We start from the raw sequence: 21,500 nt of genomic DNA, 5'->3' as shown, positions 1-21,500 counted from the left end.
ATCTGGCAATCTCAGCTTTTCAGAGCATTACTACAAATTCAGAAAATGGAAGAGAACCCTCTAACTTCTAACTTTGAGCCAACAGAAGCATTGAAATAAGCATAAAATAGCAGTTCCCTCCCACCTTTTTCTGAAGGTAGCATACATATTAACATTAAATTAAACATAATATGAAGAAAACCAAACTGTTTTGTTAAAAGCAAAGAACTATGAATGTGTATTAGGATAGGATTAAAAAAGACACTAATTTCTATGTAACTACAAAGAACCCAAGAAAAAGATGAATTACACCTTTTTAACCATAAGATACCTAAATTTTCTAAAATGTATTTCATAATAATTACTTATACCAAATCTGAAAATTATCTTTATATATCTTGAATATTCATTGAAATGTTGAAAATGTGCTCCCAATTCAATATTGACGTTCCATAATTGTTATATAATTGATACCAAATGTTATCAGATAATACCAAATATTAATTTAAAATGTTTAAGTAATTCAGACCTGGATTGAAATATCTTTGAAAACAGCCAGTTTTTATAATGACCTATGAAATAAATCCACTACTTTTAAATGTAATTGGGCTCTTTCTTGACTTAACATTATAATTTATACATCTGAACAACAACAAAGAAACTTTCTACATTAAACTAAAAATAATAGCTTAATTGCTATTATTTTTGTTACATAACGGAAGTTTATGAAATAACATTTATGGTTATATTGTTTGGTCATACCGATGATTTTAGAGTGACAAAAATGGTTGAGTTTCGTTGGTCTCAATGTTGTCAAATTGCAACTTATGAAACGTTTTAAGACCTTCTACGTTAAACTTAGTCAAAAGATCATACAATCACAAAAAATAAATTGTTGGAGAATTTTAGTCTGCTTTTAATAATGATCTATTTAGTTTGCCTTTAATAATGTTTCATGGCACATTTTTAAAATAATGTGGGAGTTATTAAGTAAATAAATGAATAACAGTTCAAGCTGCCCAGTTAAATTTAATGTTTTCCTGGTTCATGGACATTTTATGTAGTTGTATAAACAATTATTATTCTTTTGGCCACAGAATTTTTATTTTCCTGTCAATAATATGAACAATGACCCTGTGAAAAAAGTTTAATTAAACTGTTACCATGGATTTGAGATTACTATTTTATCTTAAAATCCGAGATGATGTAAAAAGTTTTGCCTCAGAGGAGATTGACTTAGATTTTTAATTGCAATTATGTTAACTGTATTAATTATGTTACTGCTGACATCTTTATGGAATAGTTTCAGATGTCTGGGGTAGATTTGAAGATTGTGTCTTTCAGAGGGTTAATTTTCTCTCCATTATTGCCATAGTTATCTCCATCCCATTCATTGTTTTTATTTGAAATTTGCAGTATTACCTGAGGTTTGCAAAATTCATGATCAATATTTGTAACAGTGAAGGTCTACTACTATTCTTTGTAATTAAAATTAGTAGGATATAAGTTTTCTTTTCTTATTAGTGAAGTGATCAGAAATTTAAGTAAAATAATTTAGCCTTCGGGAGAAAAAGTAAGTTGCATTTAAAGAGACACCAAATTTCTAAGCATTGACTCGTATATTAACTATAGTTCCCTCTCAGATGCTTGATTTTCATTGCTAAAAATCACTTAACTCATTCATTCTTTCAATTAAAATAGTATCCCAACTTATCATAATGCTTGAGGCATCAATTGTCATATTTATATTCAGAATCTTCATGGTACCTTTGAACCAACAGTAATCTGTCTTATGCATGTATATGTTGTTACACGGTGTGTACATACACACTTAATAGTTTTGAAAGTAAAGCTAATGATACTGATTGCATGGCATTTATCTTAATAGATCAGTGGCTGCTGTAGATACCTAAACTTGCTATCTCCACATTAATGTTTACATTATAGGAGAATACTGATTGCTTTTTGTGTGTACTCTTGCCAGTAGGTTATAGATCTAGTACTAGAGAAAGTAAATCTACAACATTAACTGTGCCAGAACAGCAAAGAACAACCCATCACCGCTCCCGTTCAGTATCTCCTCATCGCGGCGATGATCAGGGAAGGCCGCGTTCACGTTTACCAAATGTGCCATTACAGAGGTAGGCTTTGCAATGGACTTTGTGTTCCTGACAGGACTTTGTTATTACAATACCATGTAAACTACCACAGGCTTCTCACTGAAATGAAATGGTTTGGTCAATCGTGTTACTTTTTTCAGAATCATTTGTAGGCAAAAATGCCTGTTTATTCGCTACCCAGAATTTTGTTCTTTAATTTCAACATTCTGTGCATTAATCTCAAGAAATTTCCCAGGGAATGCAAGAATTTTACGTCCTAAGCACAGTTTCTGAATAACTGTCTTATATTTCCTTTGCCAGTTTTCTCTCCTGTTAAAAGAAATCGTATGGTATGATCAAACCTATGGAGAGAAGTGACAAAGAGGATGAGATTCAACAGCAGAACGTATTTTCAGGAAATTTAGGATTGTGTCTTTGTAGCACTTTAAATACTTGGAAAAGTGTATAATACATAAGTAATACAGCACTCTATTTCATGAAATGCACTTCTGAAATTTTAATTAAGTGTGCAGATAAAAACTGTAGTCCTTTTTTGATAGTGGTGCAAAAGAAGGTGGGAAAAATGCAGCAGAGGCAGAGTACTCATAGAGAATAAATACCTATAAGTCATTAATAATATAGGTGTTTGGTTATGATGCCAACGCTGTTGAAGCTATTCATTTGTTTGCCAGTTATTATCAATTCTTTCCCATTAGTCTGCCTTTCTGATTTAAAACGATAACACCATTTGATGCATATGAATTTTTGTAATCATTTTAGGAGTTTAGATGAAATTCATCCAACAAGAAGGTCACGTTCTCCAACCAGACACCATGATGCCTCCCGAAGTCCAGTTGATCACAGATCCAGAGATGTGGATAGTCAGTATTTATCTGAACAAGACAGGTATTTGTTCAAATTATGATCTAAACGTTATCAGTTTTTCTTTGTTTTAATATATGATGGATAATATAGTAAAGTAGAGAGTAAAAGTATTTCATCACTCAAAACTGAACAAGAACAACTGGTAAGATATGCTAACAGAAATACAATTCTAGAAAATATTTGGTTAACATACTGTCATAATATATGCATTTTTTTAGATCAAAATTTTTATTTAGCCATGTTCAAATGAACAGCATTTTGTTAACTTAGATACTATGCTAAATTATAGAAGTGAGCCTACATATGCGATTTTCAAATATTTTATATTTTTTGGGTTGCAGTCTTTCGTATGTTATTTATGTAATTATAAAATTGTGTATTTTATGTTATTAAAAATTTTGGACACAGGTCATCTGAAAGACAGTGTCGCAGAGGTTCTGTGAGAACTTCAATAATATAGTTGTATCCCTACTTTTTATGAAATATATTTCCATAAAATAGAAAATATTGAGATGGATTATTTCTTATGACCAAATACTTCCTGGACACAATTACTGAAAAATCTACATTGTGACTGTTGTTTTGCATGCCCACAGACTTTCTTCTCAAAGCAACTATCTGTGCCTCACTACAAGCTCAGGGTCTGCGTTAAGGTGTTATACCCACCTTGTTGAATGTTCTCTTCTGGCTTTTTGAAGTGGAGAAATTTTCAGGGAGGAGTAGGGAAATGATAGTGGTGCTAAATGGTTGATTTTTGCTTTGTAGTCAGGGACACAGAACTCAAGCAGAGCTTCTTACCTCCCTAATTGTCATCCTACTGTGAAAAGTGGTGCCATGACCTTCAGAGAGTGTTTATATTGGGTACAGGGTCAGGTGCCGTGACCTTCAGAGAGTGGAGTTTATATTGGGTATTTGGATTTCTCTGAGGAATCGGATTCCACACAACTGTTTGAGTCGAGTTGAATGAGGGGTACTTTGTCAACATTCGTTGGGGCCACCATGATTAGGGGAGGAGGGACAAGAAGGAGACCAGGGCATTAAATAGAGTGGAATTAAAGCTTTATTTTAAAATTTTACCAATTTTTTAAATAAAACAGTCCTAATCAAGTATATTCTTGGTTGGTTAAGGGGAAACATAACATGTGATACTGTATTTTCAGTGACAATAAAAGCCAAGAAAACTATTATGCTTTAAGTTGCTTAAAAGAAATAAAAAATTTGAGGGTTCCCATTAGTATCAGAAAGGCCAGGATTATAGGCCTTTTAAAAGTTGTTAAAATACCCAAGTGTCTAGAATTGGAAATAGATTTCTGTCTTATTGGGGGAAGGTTTGGTTTAGTTTTTTGTTTTACTATTCTGTAAAATCACTTTGAAATATGATAGCAAATCAGCAACTGCTAGGACTTTGACCATAATGTTTGTACTTTATTGTTTGAATTTTTTAAAATACTGTCATGTTTATTTTTGTTTAACCTCTCAAGCAAATATGCTAGTGCAGACAATCTGGTTTCTTCCCTCTTCATATTTTCATCGGCATACCATTGGCCTATCCCATGTCATTTAATGCCTCATAATTTATCTGTTTCACTCACCACCCATCCTGTCTGTGCAGTGAGCTTCTTATGCTGCCCAGAGCAAAACGAGGACGAAGTGCAGAATGCCTACATACCGCCAGGTAAATACAGGGATTTGGTAATGGTAACTGTGTGTGATGACTCTCTTTCCATTCTCCTAGTCTTCCATCTCTCCCTCCGTGGTATAATTACAGATACATAAAATTATTTTCCCAAGTAGTCAAAATTTGTTTCGTTTTATGTGGAGGTTGTGGGAAAGTTTCCAGATACAGTTTAATTCTGATCCAGGCAGATTATTTGTAGATTCAAAATACAGAGAGTGATAAGCCTCTGTGGAACTGTTGACACATTCCTAAAACTGAGGAACCAATTTCTGCAATTAAAATTCTAAGTACTGCCTGTGAGAGGCCCTACTCCCAATGCATATTCCTGTCTAGTCACTACAGGTCTCATCTTCTGTGCATGGCAGTGTTACTGTTTTCATGATTATGAGTTTGTTTTGTTTTAGCCTTTTATATTTCCTTTTGAAATCTACTGTGGTTTATCTTGTTTGTTGTTAATAACATTTTTGCCAGTTCCTTTTTAATGATTGAGCTTCAACTTCCTTTCAGTTAAAGAATGAGGATATCTGACCTGCTATCTTTTAAACCTTTCCCCCCTTTATCCCCTCTCCAGTTCAGAAATGCTGCAGTATAAACTTTCTCATAAAGACATGTAATGATATGATACTTCTTTAAAGATGAAAGAAAAGGGGATGTAATATTCTCTAAATTGGAGCTTAGAACCTGATACTTTATTTTCTTCTCATTCCGTCTTGGATTTCATATCCAAAATAAATCTTCTTACAGATGACTCATACCATAGACTGTGTAAATATTTCTTGTCAGTTTGGAGTTAATAGAAGGTAAAGAAGTAGTCGGTGAAACAAACCAACACAAACTCTGTCAAGTATTTTGCCCTAAAGTAAGGAAGAAAGAGAAGGAAAGAGCTCTAACTGGAGTACCTGCAGTACAAGGACAAACAAGTGCAGAATTATTGTGTCTGTGTGGACCAAGTGGTTCTGCTCAATAATGCAAACGTGGTCATGAACAATTGTTTTGACTTTCATATGTATAAAAATTATCTTACTGATAACTACTGCCATGTTTGCTTGTAGTGCCACAGGAAAAAAAATAAGAAATGTTAGTTGCGTTTGTGAAGTGGGAAAAAAAATACAAAATCATAAATATTGTAAAAATTAACTCAAATTCTTTATAATGCTCAGCTATCCAGACTTACTGTTAGTTGTTCTTCCTGACAAGCAGTTTGTTAATAAGAATGATTTGTTTAGAAATTCAGAAAGTTTTCTCATAGTCCTGTTGATCTGAGTATAACTGTAAAAAAAAAAAAAAAAAAAAAAGCAAAACAAAACAAAAAAGAACTTTATTTTTATTAGGTATCTGGTGTGACCTGGTACGATTGTATGGGTATTGCTAACATACACCAATAGTCTAAATAGAATAACTAAATATGTATTTTTCTTTTCTTTATTTTCTACTTCTGAAGGTGAAATATCAAGATTTAAACAATATGATATACTATTAGATTAATCATTTTGTACAATCTTATCTTCAAAATACATCGTATATTTATTTAGGAATTTTCAGAATAAAATTTGAGGATATACTATTTTCCAGTAAATAAGGAAAATAATTTTCATTGAGTACCAAACATAGTGCTAAGTATTTAGTATACTTTAGCTCAATTTCCTGACAGTAAATATATGAGGTAAATATTATCCTCATTTCACAAATGAGGAAAGATGATAAAGTTTAATTTGATAAGTAACAGAGCAAGGATTCAAAATCAGGTCTATTTGACATTTTCCACAGAACTAGTTTTTCAAAAAATATGTTCTGAGGAGTTAGTTTCTCCTGTGCAGCATTCCACCAATAAGAGTTTTTGAGTCAAACAGATTTTGGAAACTGTGAATTAAAGCCCCTCCCTGGAGATTTAATATGCGTAGCACAGAAAGGTCATACACTCAAGAAATCTGTCTCATATTATTTAATCCATTTTCCCTCACATTATTTAACCATCAAACTCCTTTTGCATAAAATATGTCCTGAGAAAGTAGTGTTATACAGAAAATATTGTGGCTGCCTGACTATGCCCTAGATACTTTATACCTGTTACCTCATGTGAGTCTCACAGCATCCCTTTTAAGTATTGTTTCCCCATTCTATAGATGTAGCAAAAGGCTTAGCCACTTGACTTGAATTACCTAGGTTAGCAGCCAATGAGTGGGAAAGCCATGGTGGGAATTTAGACCTTCATATTACGAATTATATGCTATTTCCCATTCATTTTCCCATTCTCAGCTGACTCCTGTTAGACTTCCTTAAAAAAAAAAAAAAAAAAAAAAAAAAAAAACACTTTTGAACCAGTTGCTTAGAAAAGTTATATAGCAACCTGTTACTAATCGTATTTGTCTAAGGTTAGGAGTTGAAGACTATTGTCTGTAAAGCAGGCAGAATCCTTAGTTTTAGTCAAATCTGCCATCAATTTGCATTTAAATATGGGACTCTAATAGACTTTCAAACTAAAGCTTTAAGATATTTCCATGGATTCTACCATAGGATAAACATGAGTGAACCAGTATGTCCTCAGCAAACGTGTATTCCTTTCTCTGTTTATCATACTTTAAGTCAAAATGGACAACGGACTTTTATAATGAACAATTTATACAAACATTAATATTTTAAAAAATTATTAACTGGACCTAATTTGCCCTTGGTGGTATAGACAATCCAGAAGGCCTCATTGATTTTAAAGGAATTCAGATAAAGTTGGGCCTTGTTTCTGCCATTTTCTGCCATATCCGAATTCGTATCCTGGTTGGCATCTAATGCCCATCTCACCCACTTTCCAGTGATAAATTATACCTATGGTTGGATTTCGATCCAGAAGCTTGTACGTGGAAGAACTTGCTTCAATAGAGTCCCTTATTAATCTTTTCCCCTTTTCTTTACCGTAGTTGAGTACCATAACCAACTTCATTCCTGGAATGGTAGTCAACTCTTTGCATGTTCTTTGAATAGTAACTCTTAACCACATTTTAATTCACAAATCTCACAAATTATTTGGCTAGTACTTTAAGCTATGAGTTGTTTACTTCCATAGAAGCAGGTATCCTATTAAATCAGAAATTAAATAGTAAATTTAAACATTGGTGATTCAGTAGTTTAGTTAGCAGATATTTTTCAAATTAAGGCAATTGAATTATAATTGAGTCATTATCTTAATTATGAAGATAGATGTCTGTGATTTCATATTTTACTAACTTTAATCCTACCTTCAAATAATTATCATGGTTCTTCTCAGAAAAAAAAAAAAAAAAAAAACACAAATGCTCCATCTATGTTTGTAGTTTTGTAGGCCTTCTACTTTTTCATATCCTAGTAAAATTTGCTTCATATATATTTTTCTGTCTCCTGTGTGTTTGTTTGGCCACATTCCAGACATCTTGTAAGGCACTATAAAACATTACCGCCCAAGATGCCTTTGTTAGAGAACAGTTCTCACTGGAATATTTACAGGTAAGAATCATGACAGTGAGTCCCAGTTATAAACTAATCCCTAATTCTTTGCCTATTAAAAATAGCATATTTACGTTCTAATGAAGCATTAACATTTCCCTTGAAATTAATTATACACAGAGAAGCATTAAATTAATGGTATCTAAAAATAGTTTTAATAATAAAATGTAGGAATCCTAGAAGATTTCTCTAAATGAAATCTACTTATTCAAATATCAGAATTCTAGTTGTCTTTGTCATTTATCTTGTTTGCTTTACTTGTTGATTTTAATTGTAATAATTAATTTCATATTATTTTATTTTTGGATAATTTTAATTTGCGAAGCTCAATTCTGCCTGCACATACTAAAACCAAATCAGTGACTAGACAGGACTTTCCCCTTCGTCCTGACTGCTTTAACTCAAGAGTATTGAGATTTACTGATGAAATAATGATTAGGTAAGAACATGTGGAAGTCATACCTTCCACTTCCCTTGTCTAGTGTTGTGAACCAAAATAGCTGAGTTGTAAAATTTTTCTCCTCTGATGTCCTTCATTTTGTTTTGGTGTGGCATCTGTCCTTGGTGGTGAACTTTTAGGCGTTTTGTTTAAGTGCTTTCTGTATCCAGTTTTTTCATAAGTAGGTGTGATTTAGTGTCGTTTTTCAGTCTGAGACCCTTTTTGAAAAACAATTATGCCAAGCAATTCAAGCATAATCTTTGTTTAGTTTCATTTTCTAAACAAAATGTTACACTGTCATCCTGTCAGCTCTCTCACACTCTTATGAACTGAATCACTGTGATTCTACATCTGATGTAAGGGGGACATTATTTTATGCTTTACTCTCTAACACGGTCTTCCTTTCTTTGTTTTCTTTGTCTTTCTCTTCTACCATTGGATGCAATGCACTGGCACTAGTGAACTGCAGCCCTCCCTTGACAGGGCTAGGAGTGCTAGTACCAACTGCTTGAGACCAGATACTAGTTTGCATTCACCAGAACGAGAAAGGTATAAAATAAAGACTTTCTTAATTTCCTATCATTTGTACCAGTGATTTCTTTTTCAGTCACTTTGTTTGGTTTCATGTGACTTTCACAGGTTTTTTCATTCATGTTCACCTTGCTAATTGTCTACATTTCCCCTTCCTTTATTATACACGTGTATAGAGAGATATGTGTATGTGGACAAGCCCAAGAGTCCATATACACACATTTCCCTGAATGTTGTTGCAAATGGTGTGATGTAATTTGTAACTGCTTCTGGCTGCTGCTTTTCCCCTTCTGTTGCTTTCAGTCATTTTATTTACATACTATTCAGGGAGCCTTCAGTATGCTGATAATGTCATAAGGGCTAGTGAGTTATCTAAAGGGGAGGATCCCGTTTCTAATAGTTCCACTGATAAATAATATTTATAGGTTTCACAACAATCTTCCATAAATTCAAAACAAGAGTTCTGTTTAGATGGAGTATGTCCCTAGTGCATCTGTATTCACTTCTGGATCGAACTGCTCTTTGATATAGATCATGTTTTGCAATATATTATATTTTGACAGCAAAAAGTTGCATGTTCCCCATAGATTTCCTGATGCCTTAAAAAATAAAAACACACAAAAAATAAATGCACTTAATATATGTATACATGTGTGTACACGCATAATTTTGCTTAAAACTTTTGTTTTCATCAATACCTTATTCTTATGAAAAAAAAAAACCAAAACTTTTAATTGATTAATACATAATTCTGATTTCAAATCAAATGTATTCAGTGATTATGTGTTACACTGTCTCCGAATTGTGAGCAGCTAATTTTTCCATTAGATGGAACTTTCTATTCCAGTAAGTTTGGTCATAGTTGATAGTTTGGGTTATTGTTGTTATCTCTTTTCAATTAGCAGTTATTCAGTAGAAACTTGCATACTAACTCTACAAATCATGAAGAAAATATTTAGTTGTGCTAATGTAATCTACTTCTTTAAAGGCTGCTGAAAGCTTTTCTTTAACAGTATTTCTAGTCTGATTCCAGTCATTCATTTATGAGATATTTATTTATAGAATAAAATCGAATAATAGGTATCAGTAAGTGTATATACCTACTTTTAGTGTCTTTGTAAGATTCTACTAAAAAATCTTTTTTTTATTTTGTATCCTTTTATATTTGTAAAATTTGTGATAGAAAAAAATGAAACCTAACTATATTTTGTATTCCTTTACCTTTGTAATAGATTTTTTAGTTGAAATGATTATAGATTATTCTAAAATCACAATTGAAGTTGTTTTATTTTCTTTTCTTACATACACATATATTATATACATATATATATATATATATATATATATATATATATATATATATATATATATATATAATTTGGGGTTGATGTACAATAAAAGATCTAGAAAGACTACTTATATCCTACTAAACACATCTAATAGATAAGGACTCTCCTTTATCTTTTCACTAGGAAATACCACTGCATGTTTACAAGAAAGTCTTGTTCTTATACTTTCCCTTTCTTTTTATGAGAGTCTGTTTGAGGTCATTTATTCCCCCTTGTTCCCTGATGGGGAAGGAATAAGTTACAGGCCTGCTATTAACTTTCCCTTTCTCAGATTTCACAACAAATCATTGCTTAAATGTTGAGAGACATTGATTTTTAGAGTCACTGGAGAGTAGTTACTTTTCTTGAATGTTTTGTCTTTTTTCTTGATCTTTCATAAAAACCATAGCCTTACTGAGGGGTCATCAAAGGGTAGTCTCTACTTACTCCCTCAATTTTTTAATCTTCCAGGAAATCCTGCAGTATGACTTCTGCTCCTTCTCCCACTCCACCACTATGCTGAGATTCTTCTCTAGATTATATTGGCTCTGGTTGTCCTGCAGCATCTTTCAGCATTTACATTTAATTGCCCTGTCACTTGAAGCTCTCCTCTCCTAAGTACCCGCTATAGATTTTCTTATGCCTCTGTTAGTAGGGATTTTCTTAGTGCCATCCTCAGTTTTCATCTTTTGTCCCAGACTTTCCATCCTGAAGTTATATTTCTAGCCAAAGTTTCCACTGTAAGACATATGAAGACAACACCTGATTGGCCAGGCCAGACCTTACCCCTGAGTAGCTGGCCTAATTTTATAAATGGTTGTCAGACCCTGTATATATCAAAGTTTAAATCACATTCATTATCTCCCCGTACATCCTTTTACAGCAAAATGCTTCCTCTTTCTAAATTTTTCTCACATTTTATAGCCTTGACATGTAACCAGACACAGAATCTGGAAATACTTCTACTCCTCTTTCACTTTCAGTGAGTCAATAAATCCTATCAATTAACTTTTGAGAATCTCCAAAACAGATCCCTCAGCTTGATTATATTATAGCCCATCTCCAGTTCCAGTGTCACTCTTGCCCCCATTAATTTTCTCATATGCTCTAGTTTGTATTACTTTTTATCTCCCTGGTTTTCTTTCCATTAAAATTAAAATGCTCTTTTCCTTTGTTGTCTGCTTAAAAATTCTACTCAGTCTTCAACATTGCATGTCAAATAACCGTATCTTTTATAAAATGTTTCTTAACCACCACCCCATCACTACCACTACCACCACCCCCCAGCTCCCCCCACCCCACCCCCGCCACCAACACAGATGGTTCCCCTCTCCCTTTTTTTTTTTTTGCCAGTCAGACCATTGACTTTCTTTTCTGGGCCCATGTACTATTATATATAGCTATTGAAACACATTCTGTTTTACTTAGTAGTGTTTTTGGTTCTTTCACGCTACTATACTCCTTGGGGGGGGGTCATCTCCTTTTTGCCCTTTGCCATCTCGTATAATAACATTATTTTTTTCTTAATAAATGTTCAATTTGGGGGATTGGGGGACTTAAAAAACACTCCCTATTATCTGCCCCCAAATTTGGATCTAATTGTAAGCTAGACTCAAAAAGTGCAAGATGGGAGAGCTAATTATCACCATAAATACAATGGACAAATTTAGAAGCTGTGCCTTTAGGTCTGTAAGCTTTCTAATTATTCACCCCAGAATCAGCCAGATTCATTGAACCACAAGAGGATCCTGCTACTGCTGAGACCTTCCATCTTTCAGCTACTTTGTGGGTTTGTTTGCTCTGGTGGTTGCTCTTTGCAGGCAGCCTGATTTGGAAGGAGGAATCCAGAAAGGGCTAAGTCATCAGTGCCTAATTCTTTAAAATGGTCACCTCTCCTAGAAGCCACTCCTCCTTCCTTGTGGGGTGAGAGGGAAGGGTGGAGAGAGACCAGGAACACTACTTGAATGAATTTTCCTCTACATGGAAACCTGAAGCCTAAGGGACGAGAGGTTCCTACCTAAAACGTAACAACTGTAAATTAAATTGAAATAAATGCACCTTATTTCAAAGCATAACTGTCTATATTAATTTCAATTTAAAACAATAGTGGGGAAAATATGTAAAGGACTAAAATGAGTAATGGGAATAGTATGAAAATACATACTATATGATCAGTTATCTCATTTTTTTCAGATTTGGTTTCCAATGTTACAGTAGTTCACACATATTTTTATTTGAACTATATATGGAATGACTGATTTATATTTCCATATAATTTCTCTTTTAGATAGTGAAGCCGCTTAACTGTGTTGTGTCAAGAGATATGCCCCATTGAAAGATGTGTACATATGCAAGTGTGTGTGTTAATTACACACTTAAACACATACACATTTGTTTTAAGATGTGTCAATGCCAAGTGGTGGGGGCGGGGAAGCCATAACATAGAATCATTTAACTGCTTTCTGAGGCCTGTCAGTTCTAGTTCCTTTATGTCTTATCAGTGGGTCCCCTCAACACTGTTCATTTCTTAGTTAAGCTTTTCATTATTTCTTAACCTGTATTACCACAAAACCTAGAGGCTTATATCCTTATCTTCTTAAATATTTACAAATGCTAATTGATTACTTATTCTGTGCTACGTGTTGTTAATGTATCTGTCAAAACAAAACATCATGGTTCCCTTATACAAGGAGCTCGTAGCCTGTTAATTCAGTCCCATAGCCATTCAAGTCACCTTTCTTCTTCTGTTCTGAGCCCAGTGAAAGAGATGGGCTCCCAACAAATAAATGTCCCTGAATTAATGAATTTAGAATACCTGACATTAAAGTACTCATAACCTAACTAACCAATGTAACTTATAGGCAAGCTGGTCTTGGAAAGAGAAATCAAGAAGAGGCTAGTTTCGTTCAACTTTATGATTAATAACTACAACATAATCTGCCATGTTGGCTTCTAAGATGAAAATGGAAGTTGAAGCTATGTGTGTGGTTCAATTACAGGGGACAGAGATTCTAATTTTGGTCCTTCAATGCGATAGGGAAAAAAGATAGGAAAGTTATATACATTTTAAAAGCATGTAAAGCATATTACATATTAAAACTCACAAATGTCTGATATTAAAATGTATATAATATCTATTCTTTGGGCAAAAATTGGATATAAATTGATCCTGCTCCTATCATACCAATTATATGAGGGAAGCAAAGAGATTGTTTTATATTGGTACTATGTATCAGCATATTCAGAAGGACTTTGAGTGCACAGATATATACATGTATTACGATAAATCTTTCTTCAAAGATTACCTTTTAATAGCTTGCATTCACAATTGCTTGTTTCTAAATGTACACCTTTCTCCTTCATAGCTTTCACTGCATGTTTCATAATTATAGCATTTTCTTTACTTTTTTCTTTACTTTTGTGTTTAAATAAACACAAGGACTGGAATTTTACCTCAGGAAGCAAGGTTACTCATAACCCTGTGGAGTTAATGTTACTTATCCCTTTACAGAAAAGTTACACGTAACTCTATTTTTTGTGTTTTGAAATACAAAACATAGCTGAGTATAACAATGTAGAACACAGTGTGGTTATAGTTGTTTTCACTTATTTGAGAAATATTTTTCTTTATTGTATTTGCAGAACAAAAGCCAGTAAAGTGAAAAGATATGTTTTAAAGCATTCAGATTGGATTGATCGACTATTTAAATAATTTAAAATAACTATATAATTTAAAATTAATGCAAAGTGTTTTTAATTGCAAAAACATGGAACGCATTTAAGAATATGTGCTGCATAATTCCCTCTTCTGCCTAAATGCTGCTATTGAATATCTTTATTTGCTTCACAGTCTCTCAAAGCCCTATTTGAATCATGCCAAGTTTGTCTACTTAGGGCTGATCATTAAGCACAGATGTCCAAGGGGCTTAAAATTCCAAAAACTTCCAAACCTGGCCTGGTCAGTCCCTTTTCGGTTTTTGACTGGATACTTGTAATGTTTGGTTCTACACAGAGACTCTCAAGATAGTTTAATGAAAGAATGAACAAAGTTTCCAACTTTTACTTATCTGTTAATCGTAAAAATGTATTGTTATAAATGCTGAAATTTTAAAAAATGTAACCAATTGAGAACTACTTTTGCAAGTAAAGATTAGTACACGTTTTTTGAAATGTAATGCTATTTTAGCTTGGCATTTACCTCTATTTCCCACTTTTATTCATCAGTGCTTTTTACTCACAGTTTTTAAATTGCGGTAGCTAGTCATGTTCTCCATGGCTAAAACACTGCAGTGTTCTCCAAAAAAAAAAATTGTTAAGACTTCACTTCCAGCATTCCCATGAATTATTTCTCCATGTCATTGTTTATACACTAAAGAACAGTTTTATTTCTTCCAGTTAAATTGTGTTTCTGCCTTGTATAAAATCTGTACACCTCATCTTTGCCACTTTATCCAGTAATTTCAAGGCCTAGTATAAAATAAGCACCAGTGGCTTTTAAACTTATTTTATTCAAACATAAGGCAGATTCTTAAGGGTGCATCTTTTTATTCTTAAAGTTAAATACATACTTATGTGTATGTTTAGATATGTATACATACACACACATTTTAAAAGAACAAAATTACACTCAATAGATTTCAAACTTCTCAAAGTGTTTATTCACTTCAAAGGTTACAAATCTTATTTTCTTACAATATTATAGTACAATTTATTTTTATAAGGCTTGTAAAATTGAAGAGTAAATTATAGAGCAGAGAATCCACACTTTGCCTTTTTGGGGTATTTTTCCAGTCCTGTTGTTCCATATAGTCTTTTATTTTAGGAGTTACTAAATGTCCTGTTTTTTCCTGTCTTGTTCATTGGGCAAACAGGGGTAGATGGTCCCCCTCCCTAGATAGGAGACGACCTCCTAGCCCCAGGATTCAAATCCAGCATGCATCTCCGGAGAATGACAGGTACTAGTCAACCCCTCCTCACAGACAAGTGGCTTTCGAGAGACTTGTAGGCCACCAAGTGAAGGAGAGCCAAGAGAGATGTTGGTTGGGACATGCTTCCTTTCAGGAGCCAGAGACAGCTATGTCGTGATTCCATCAATAAATGCATCCATCTTTAATAAAGCACCTCAGAATTACTGAAATGAAGGCAGCATGCCCTGAAGTGAATGGCATAGTTTAAACACAATGAAATTCATTCCAGTGGAAGAGTTCTGTTGTAATCATGAGCATGTTTTAGTTTTTTTTGCTTTTGTTTTTTTACTTTCTAAAACCATATTTAACTATTGTTTTTGTACATGTTTAATGTTTACATAAGTAAAAATTCTCAGGTGCTTTAAAATATGTTAAACCTATCCAGAACCTGTTCTTTGTTATATTGGTTGATGGTTTAATCTTGGTTGTTTCGTTTTGTTACTACATAAGCTTGTTAATAATGAAGTTTAGACTTTGGGATATATTTTTAAATGTCTGATTTAGAGTAGATCACCTGGTTCATATATATTTTATGAATATTGTGTTTTAAACCAAATATTGTCAAGGGCTAGTATAGGATAGATGTTTAGGAAAATGTTTCCTGCTCATCATTACAGCTAGGGTCAGTCCACAAGGTTTTAAAAATGGCACCAGTGCTTTGAATCCACTTCATTTTGATATGTCAGAAGTGCCGTGATACATATTTTTCATTGCTTTGTTGACCTTCTCAATTGTAGTTAACTCAGTTCTCCTATTTTATGGTATTTGTTATATACAGACCTTATCTTTAAATATATTTTCCCAGCGAGTCACAAAAAGTTATTGGGTGTTTTGGATGTTTCTCTTCTGGTGTAAGCAGAAATCCAGTCAACACATGGGTAATATTTATTAAGTAGATAAATATACATGCTATCTCAGAAATAGAACAACTAGTCATGCCAGCATACAGGTTCTTTTAAAAAAAAATATGTGTGTATGTAGCAGAGTAATTGTAGCCTTAGTTAAGAGTGACACAACTTATTTTCTGTATCCATAAGTAGTCAACTTGATATCGTAAGGATTTCAATTTGAAAGTAACACAAACAAACACTGTCAGAAAACATTAATAAGTCGTTGTACAAATGTTGTAAAATACCACAAACTGATATTTTATGAAGACTTTAGGAATATTTTATCACGTTTTAGTCTTTAAGACATTTATGTAATATAGCTTATATTTATATATTTTGAATTTAAAAATTAATTCTGCTACTATCTGATTTCTAAAATCATTAAACATTTTTATAAATTTAGTCTTATCCAATAAGAATATAAAGTAATTGTATAACTGAAATTAAAATTTATATCTGCATTGCTACTCATTCATTTAACAAATAAATACTTATTGTGCCTTTGTTGTGTGCGCTATTCTAATGGCTCAAGTCACAATGGTATTTGAGAAAGACAAGGTCTTAGCCATCTAGGAACTTAGACTTTCATTTTATAAAAGACAGTTCTGGAAAGCCTTTGTATTTATCCCAAAACAAATAGGTCAATGGATTTCATCTTATGTAAAGACTGTTTGAATACAGGACAATTAAATAAGATGGTCTTTCTAATGAATATAAACATAAGTTTATCTGGGTATTATTTAAGCAAAAAGGAAATCCAAATAATGGTTTTTAGTTCTTACTTATATGAGAGGAAGATTAGTTGTGAATTAGTTGTCATTAAGACACATGAATTGTTACTTTATACCATATGTTGTATACATAATTTTAAGGGTAGATTTTTAAGATCACAAGTGTTTTTTTTAGATCAGATTACAAAGAAAATTCTTACTAATACATAATTCTGAATATACATTTTACATTTATATGACTTATTGGTAAATACATTCTATGTTCAACCATAAAATATGTTTTAAGTGTCTTGATAATGTGATTTATTTCTATAGGGAACAGAAAATTACTTACAATAAACTTTTATTAAAGTATTTTATTAAAGCGTGCCCATAAAAATAAGAAAGAGATTACTACATCAACAGATGCTAAGTTCATAGTTAACCACGTCAAGCACTTGGCAAAACTTAACACTTGTATTTCACCTCTTATCAGCTTTATTTACTCATTCAGAAGTTTCTACCAATTTGCAAATAAAGTAAACATAACATCTATTTGGAAACAGTGAGTGTTCAAAAGTTCAAGGTAACTTTTGCCCTAGGTACTGGTAGCTAGGAAAATATTCTAAATCAGTGACAATTTATGTAATCAACCTTTGGATGTCCTTTACTGGGGCCATATTTGATAATTTTGAAAATCACAAATAATACAAAATGTAAATTTTTGCTTAAAAGAGTTCTCTAGTAAGTTGGAAAGCATTTAGTTGCCCTCATATTTCTCAGTGTGCGTGTGCATGCATGCACGTACACACACACACACACACACACGTTTAATGTATAATTTGTTCATAATTTAATTTCAACAGTAACCAATCTTGCTGTCATCTCAACTGGTATAATAGATTTATTTGAAATTAACATAGAAGTATGTTTATCTAGATCTAGGAATATTCCTTCAAAGTTGTATATTTAAAATAATAATGAGGAAAAATACATAAATTTGTAGCCCTAGGGAATCTGACTATATGCTTATAGTGAAAATTTTCTTGCAGTTTTATTACTAAAAATGTTAAGACGTTTAAGAATCATCATTCCAATAGCAAAGAATATTTGTAAATGGCTTTATTTTAATATGTAAATAGTAACTTATGAACCTATATATATATAAATTTGTTTATGAATCTTAATAACTTTTAGATCGACTAGTTGCTTCACATTAAATAGCAAGTTGGAAAAAAATGTATTTTAATATGCCCCTGAAGCGTCAAGGTTCTGAGTTTAGTGCTCACAGTTGATTAACAGTTACTTTTCTTTTCATTAGTACATTATATGAATCTCCACACTCAGGTTAATAAAATAATAACTTAAAATAGAAAATTTAAAAAATGAGATTTATATAGGAACACCCTCACTTTTCTGATTATTAATCTTGCTTTGATTTAGTAATAAAACAATTGTTCTACCTCACAGTTGAATGTCCCTTTATGATTTTTAAAGAATTTCATTTCTGCCCTGTGAACTAGGGAGCATAAGTCCAAACTCATACAACTATTAAATTGTGAAGTAAAGAAAAAACTCAGCATTTCTGACTCTTGTATGTCGTATCCAAACACACATTCTTTATAAATAATAAAATAACTGCAAACTTTTTAGAAGAACGAAAAGCATGTTAAAACCCAAAATAAGACATCGTGGAAACACTATAACTCTATGATATTCACTTCTGTCCGGGAATTCCTCCAGTAACATCAAGTCATTCAGAGTCACTGGATGGCAGCATGGGCAGAGAATCTGAGGACATGGGGACATGATGGTGATGTCCTCACCAACTAATGAAGGCCTATATTACCTTGGAGAATTCACTTCAACTTTCTGGAACTCAGTTTTTTCATCTGTAAATTTAGGTGGTTGTAAGTGGATTAGCTGAATTCTAATTGAAACTCTAATTGAACTCTCAAATTGAGTCTAGGCTGCCTTGTTGCATGGTGATAAGCATACATATGGTCGATAATAATGACTGGCACTCATTATGCATAAAGCGCTAGCCAAAGGGCATTTCTTATTTATGGTATTTTATATTTTACTGAGGCCCAGAAAACAATGTAAAGTTTTATTTCTAAATGTGTTTGATATAAATTGAATTTTATAGCCCTAGTTAAGTTTTTTTTCACTTACTGTAACTATTTAAACTCTCAAACTTTAGTATAATACTCAAAATATTACTTTTTTAACCATCCATTCAACAAATACTTATGGAGCAGCTTCTCATTGATGTTACAATACTAACCTAAACAGACATAGTTTCTGACCACAGGGAACTTACAAGGGTAGTATAAGGTAGAAGGTAGCTTGTTTCACTGTGATCCATTTTATGATTACATGATCAATAGTTTCAATAGTTTAGTATATAAATAGAGGTTGATTGTTCTAACCTTTCCTATTTTACATATCGTGAGTACTATTATTATTGGCACTTAGCAGGTGGAAAAAACTGAGGCACAGAGAGGTTAAGCAACTTGACTAAAATCACCTAGCTAGACAGAAACAGAGCCAAGGTTAAACCCAGTCTGACTCTAGTTTTAGCTCCTATGTTCCACTGTCATTTAGGTCACAGATGCTGAGTGTTCAGTGATATTATAATTACTGTGGAGCCAATTCACCTCATGGTTTGACATGTGATGACTATGTGAGTTAGAGCAAATTATTTCACCTCTCCAAGCCTCAATCTCCTTATTCTTAAAAAGGATAAAAGAGTACCTACCTCACTGGACTGGGGAGATGAAATGACATATGCAGGTCAAGTGCTGCATACGGCAGGCTCTTAGATACGACCATTATCTCTATCCTCCTCATCGTCATCACCACCGTCAGTTATTGTGATAATAATACAAGAATCCATTCAGTTGTAGGAGGTGAGAAGAGGAAGAGTTAAGCGTTTTACAGGAAAGGTGAAGTCTCACTTGGGTCTAGAAAGATTAATCTTAATAAAAATTAGTAGGGATAGGAGGAAAAGCAGACAAGCTTTGCAAGGTGCCTATAACCCTTCAGTTGTACAGAGCTAGAACGTCTGCACAGAAGTCTAGCAGATTTTGTATATCCCTCGCCTCCCAGCCCAAACTCGTGTCATCTGACTTCTCTTTCAACACTTTCCTTTCTGTTCTCCTCACTGTTGCTTGAACATACCAGCCACACACCTGACTTAGGGCCTGTGCACTTGATGTTTCTTTTGCCTGGGACATGATTTCTATAGGTATATGCATGGCTAACTCCCTCACCTAGGTACCTGTTAAAATGTCACCAACTCACACAAAATGAATCCTTCCTTGAGCATTGACTTCAAATTGTAATCTTCACCTGCCCCAAACCCCTGGCACCTATACACACACATTTCTGATCCTTCTTACCCTGGTTTACTTTTTGATGTTGTTAGCATTTATCACTTAACATATTTAATTTACTTGTTTTAGGGTTTTTCTTTTTCTTATCGTTTGTCCTCTACCAATAAAATTTAGATTGGTTGAAGACAGAAATCTTTGTTTTGTTCACAGACAAGCACCTAGAATAGTGCCTGACATATATACATGCTCAACAATTGTTTGTTCAATGAGTGAATGAGTGAAACCTTGGCTGACAGTGCATTCATAAATTGGCCTAAAACTTTATGCTTGCATTTGGCTCTCACTGAGCTGAAGAAAACAAAAGGAACATTTGTTTTCCCAGTGCAAAGCATTAATTTCCCATAATAATATACTACTTTTTATTCTGAGCTGACATCCCTACTAGGCCTGCAGACCTTACTCTGTCTTTCTCCTCCCTTTCCTTCAACTCTTTCTGCTATATATATATATATATATATATATATATACCTCCCTTCCCTTTGTTTCAGGAATGACCTTTCCTTCCCAACAATCGCCTACCATTGATTTCAGTCCTGTGCTATGAATGTACTTCTCCACTCTCCTGCACCCTACCATCCCCCCTCCTGAAATCTGATCAACAAAGTAAAGAAGTGGCCCTTAATATCAGAGAGATCATCTCTCACTGCTTTCCTAGGCCTGGACCCAATCTCATGGTTTCTTCTCCCCTTGAATAAGAGTGCCCAGTGGAGCAGGCACCACAGTTAACCCCCTGTGCCCTCTTTGCTAGACAGTATATAACAGACACGCTCAGGAGCCAGACAGCCTTACCTCCTGCTACTCCAGGACTGTGTGGCCCTGCCCTCTGCCCATTTCCTCATCTGTAAAATAAAGATGAGCTCTTAAAGGACTGTCATGAAGTTAAATGAGTTAGTGCCTCTCTCAATGCCTGGCATAGAGTTGTCTGCCATATATCTTCATTTTCCAACTAGTAAGGACAGTGGTTAGGGAAAGATATCTTCCTTCTCTATTTCTTCCCTTGTTTTTCTTTTTCTTTCTTTTTTTTTTTTTTTTTTTTTTTTTATCTCTTCGGAAGTGAGATGTCAGAGTGACAAAAGGCTGAAAAACACAAAGGTCAAACCCAGATTCTGAATTTGAGGGTCA

General features: G+C 33.5%; 1 protein-coding gene across 50 annotated transcripts in view; it reads left to right on the top strand.

The window, feature by feature from the left end:
- Positions 1-21,500, top strand: part of RIMS1 (regulating synaptic membrane exocytosis 1) — a gene marked incomplete at its 5' end in the record, with an annotated part of 450,322 nt that overhangs the window by 316,744 nt on the left and 112,078 nt on the right. For 11 of the 50 annotated variants that reach the window (XM_081034416.1, XM_081034414.1, XM_081034424.1 and 8 more), the window contains 4 exons: positions 1,967-2,120; positions 2,859-2,984; positions 4,576-4,638; positions 9,014-9,103. In XM_081034416.1, coding sequence (XP_080890542.1) covers positions 1,967-2,120; positions 2,859-2,984; positions 4,576-4,638; positions 9,014-9,103 — 433 coding nt within the window. Of the gene's footprint in view, positions 1-1,963; positions 2,121-2,858; positions 2,985-4,575; positions 4,639-8,037; positions 8,116-8,440; positions 8,555-9,013; positions 9,104-15,284; positions 15,369-21,500 lie in introns of all 50 variants that reach the window. The other 39 variants (XM_081034415.1, XM_081034413.1, XM_081034422.1 and 36 more) reach the window with 8 other exon arrangements.

Source organism: Rhinolophus hipposideros (assembly GCF_964194185.1).
Source record: "Rhinolophus hipposideros genome assembly, chromosome: 3".
Taxonomy (NCBI): domain Eukaryota; kingdom Metazoa; phylum Chordata; class Mammalia; order Chiroptera; family Rhinolophidae; genus Rhinolophus; species Rhinolophus hipposideros.
This window is presented reverse-complemented; position numbering and strand designations above follow the sequence as displayed.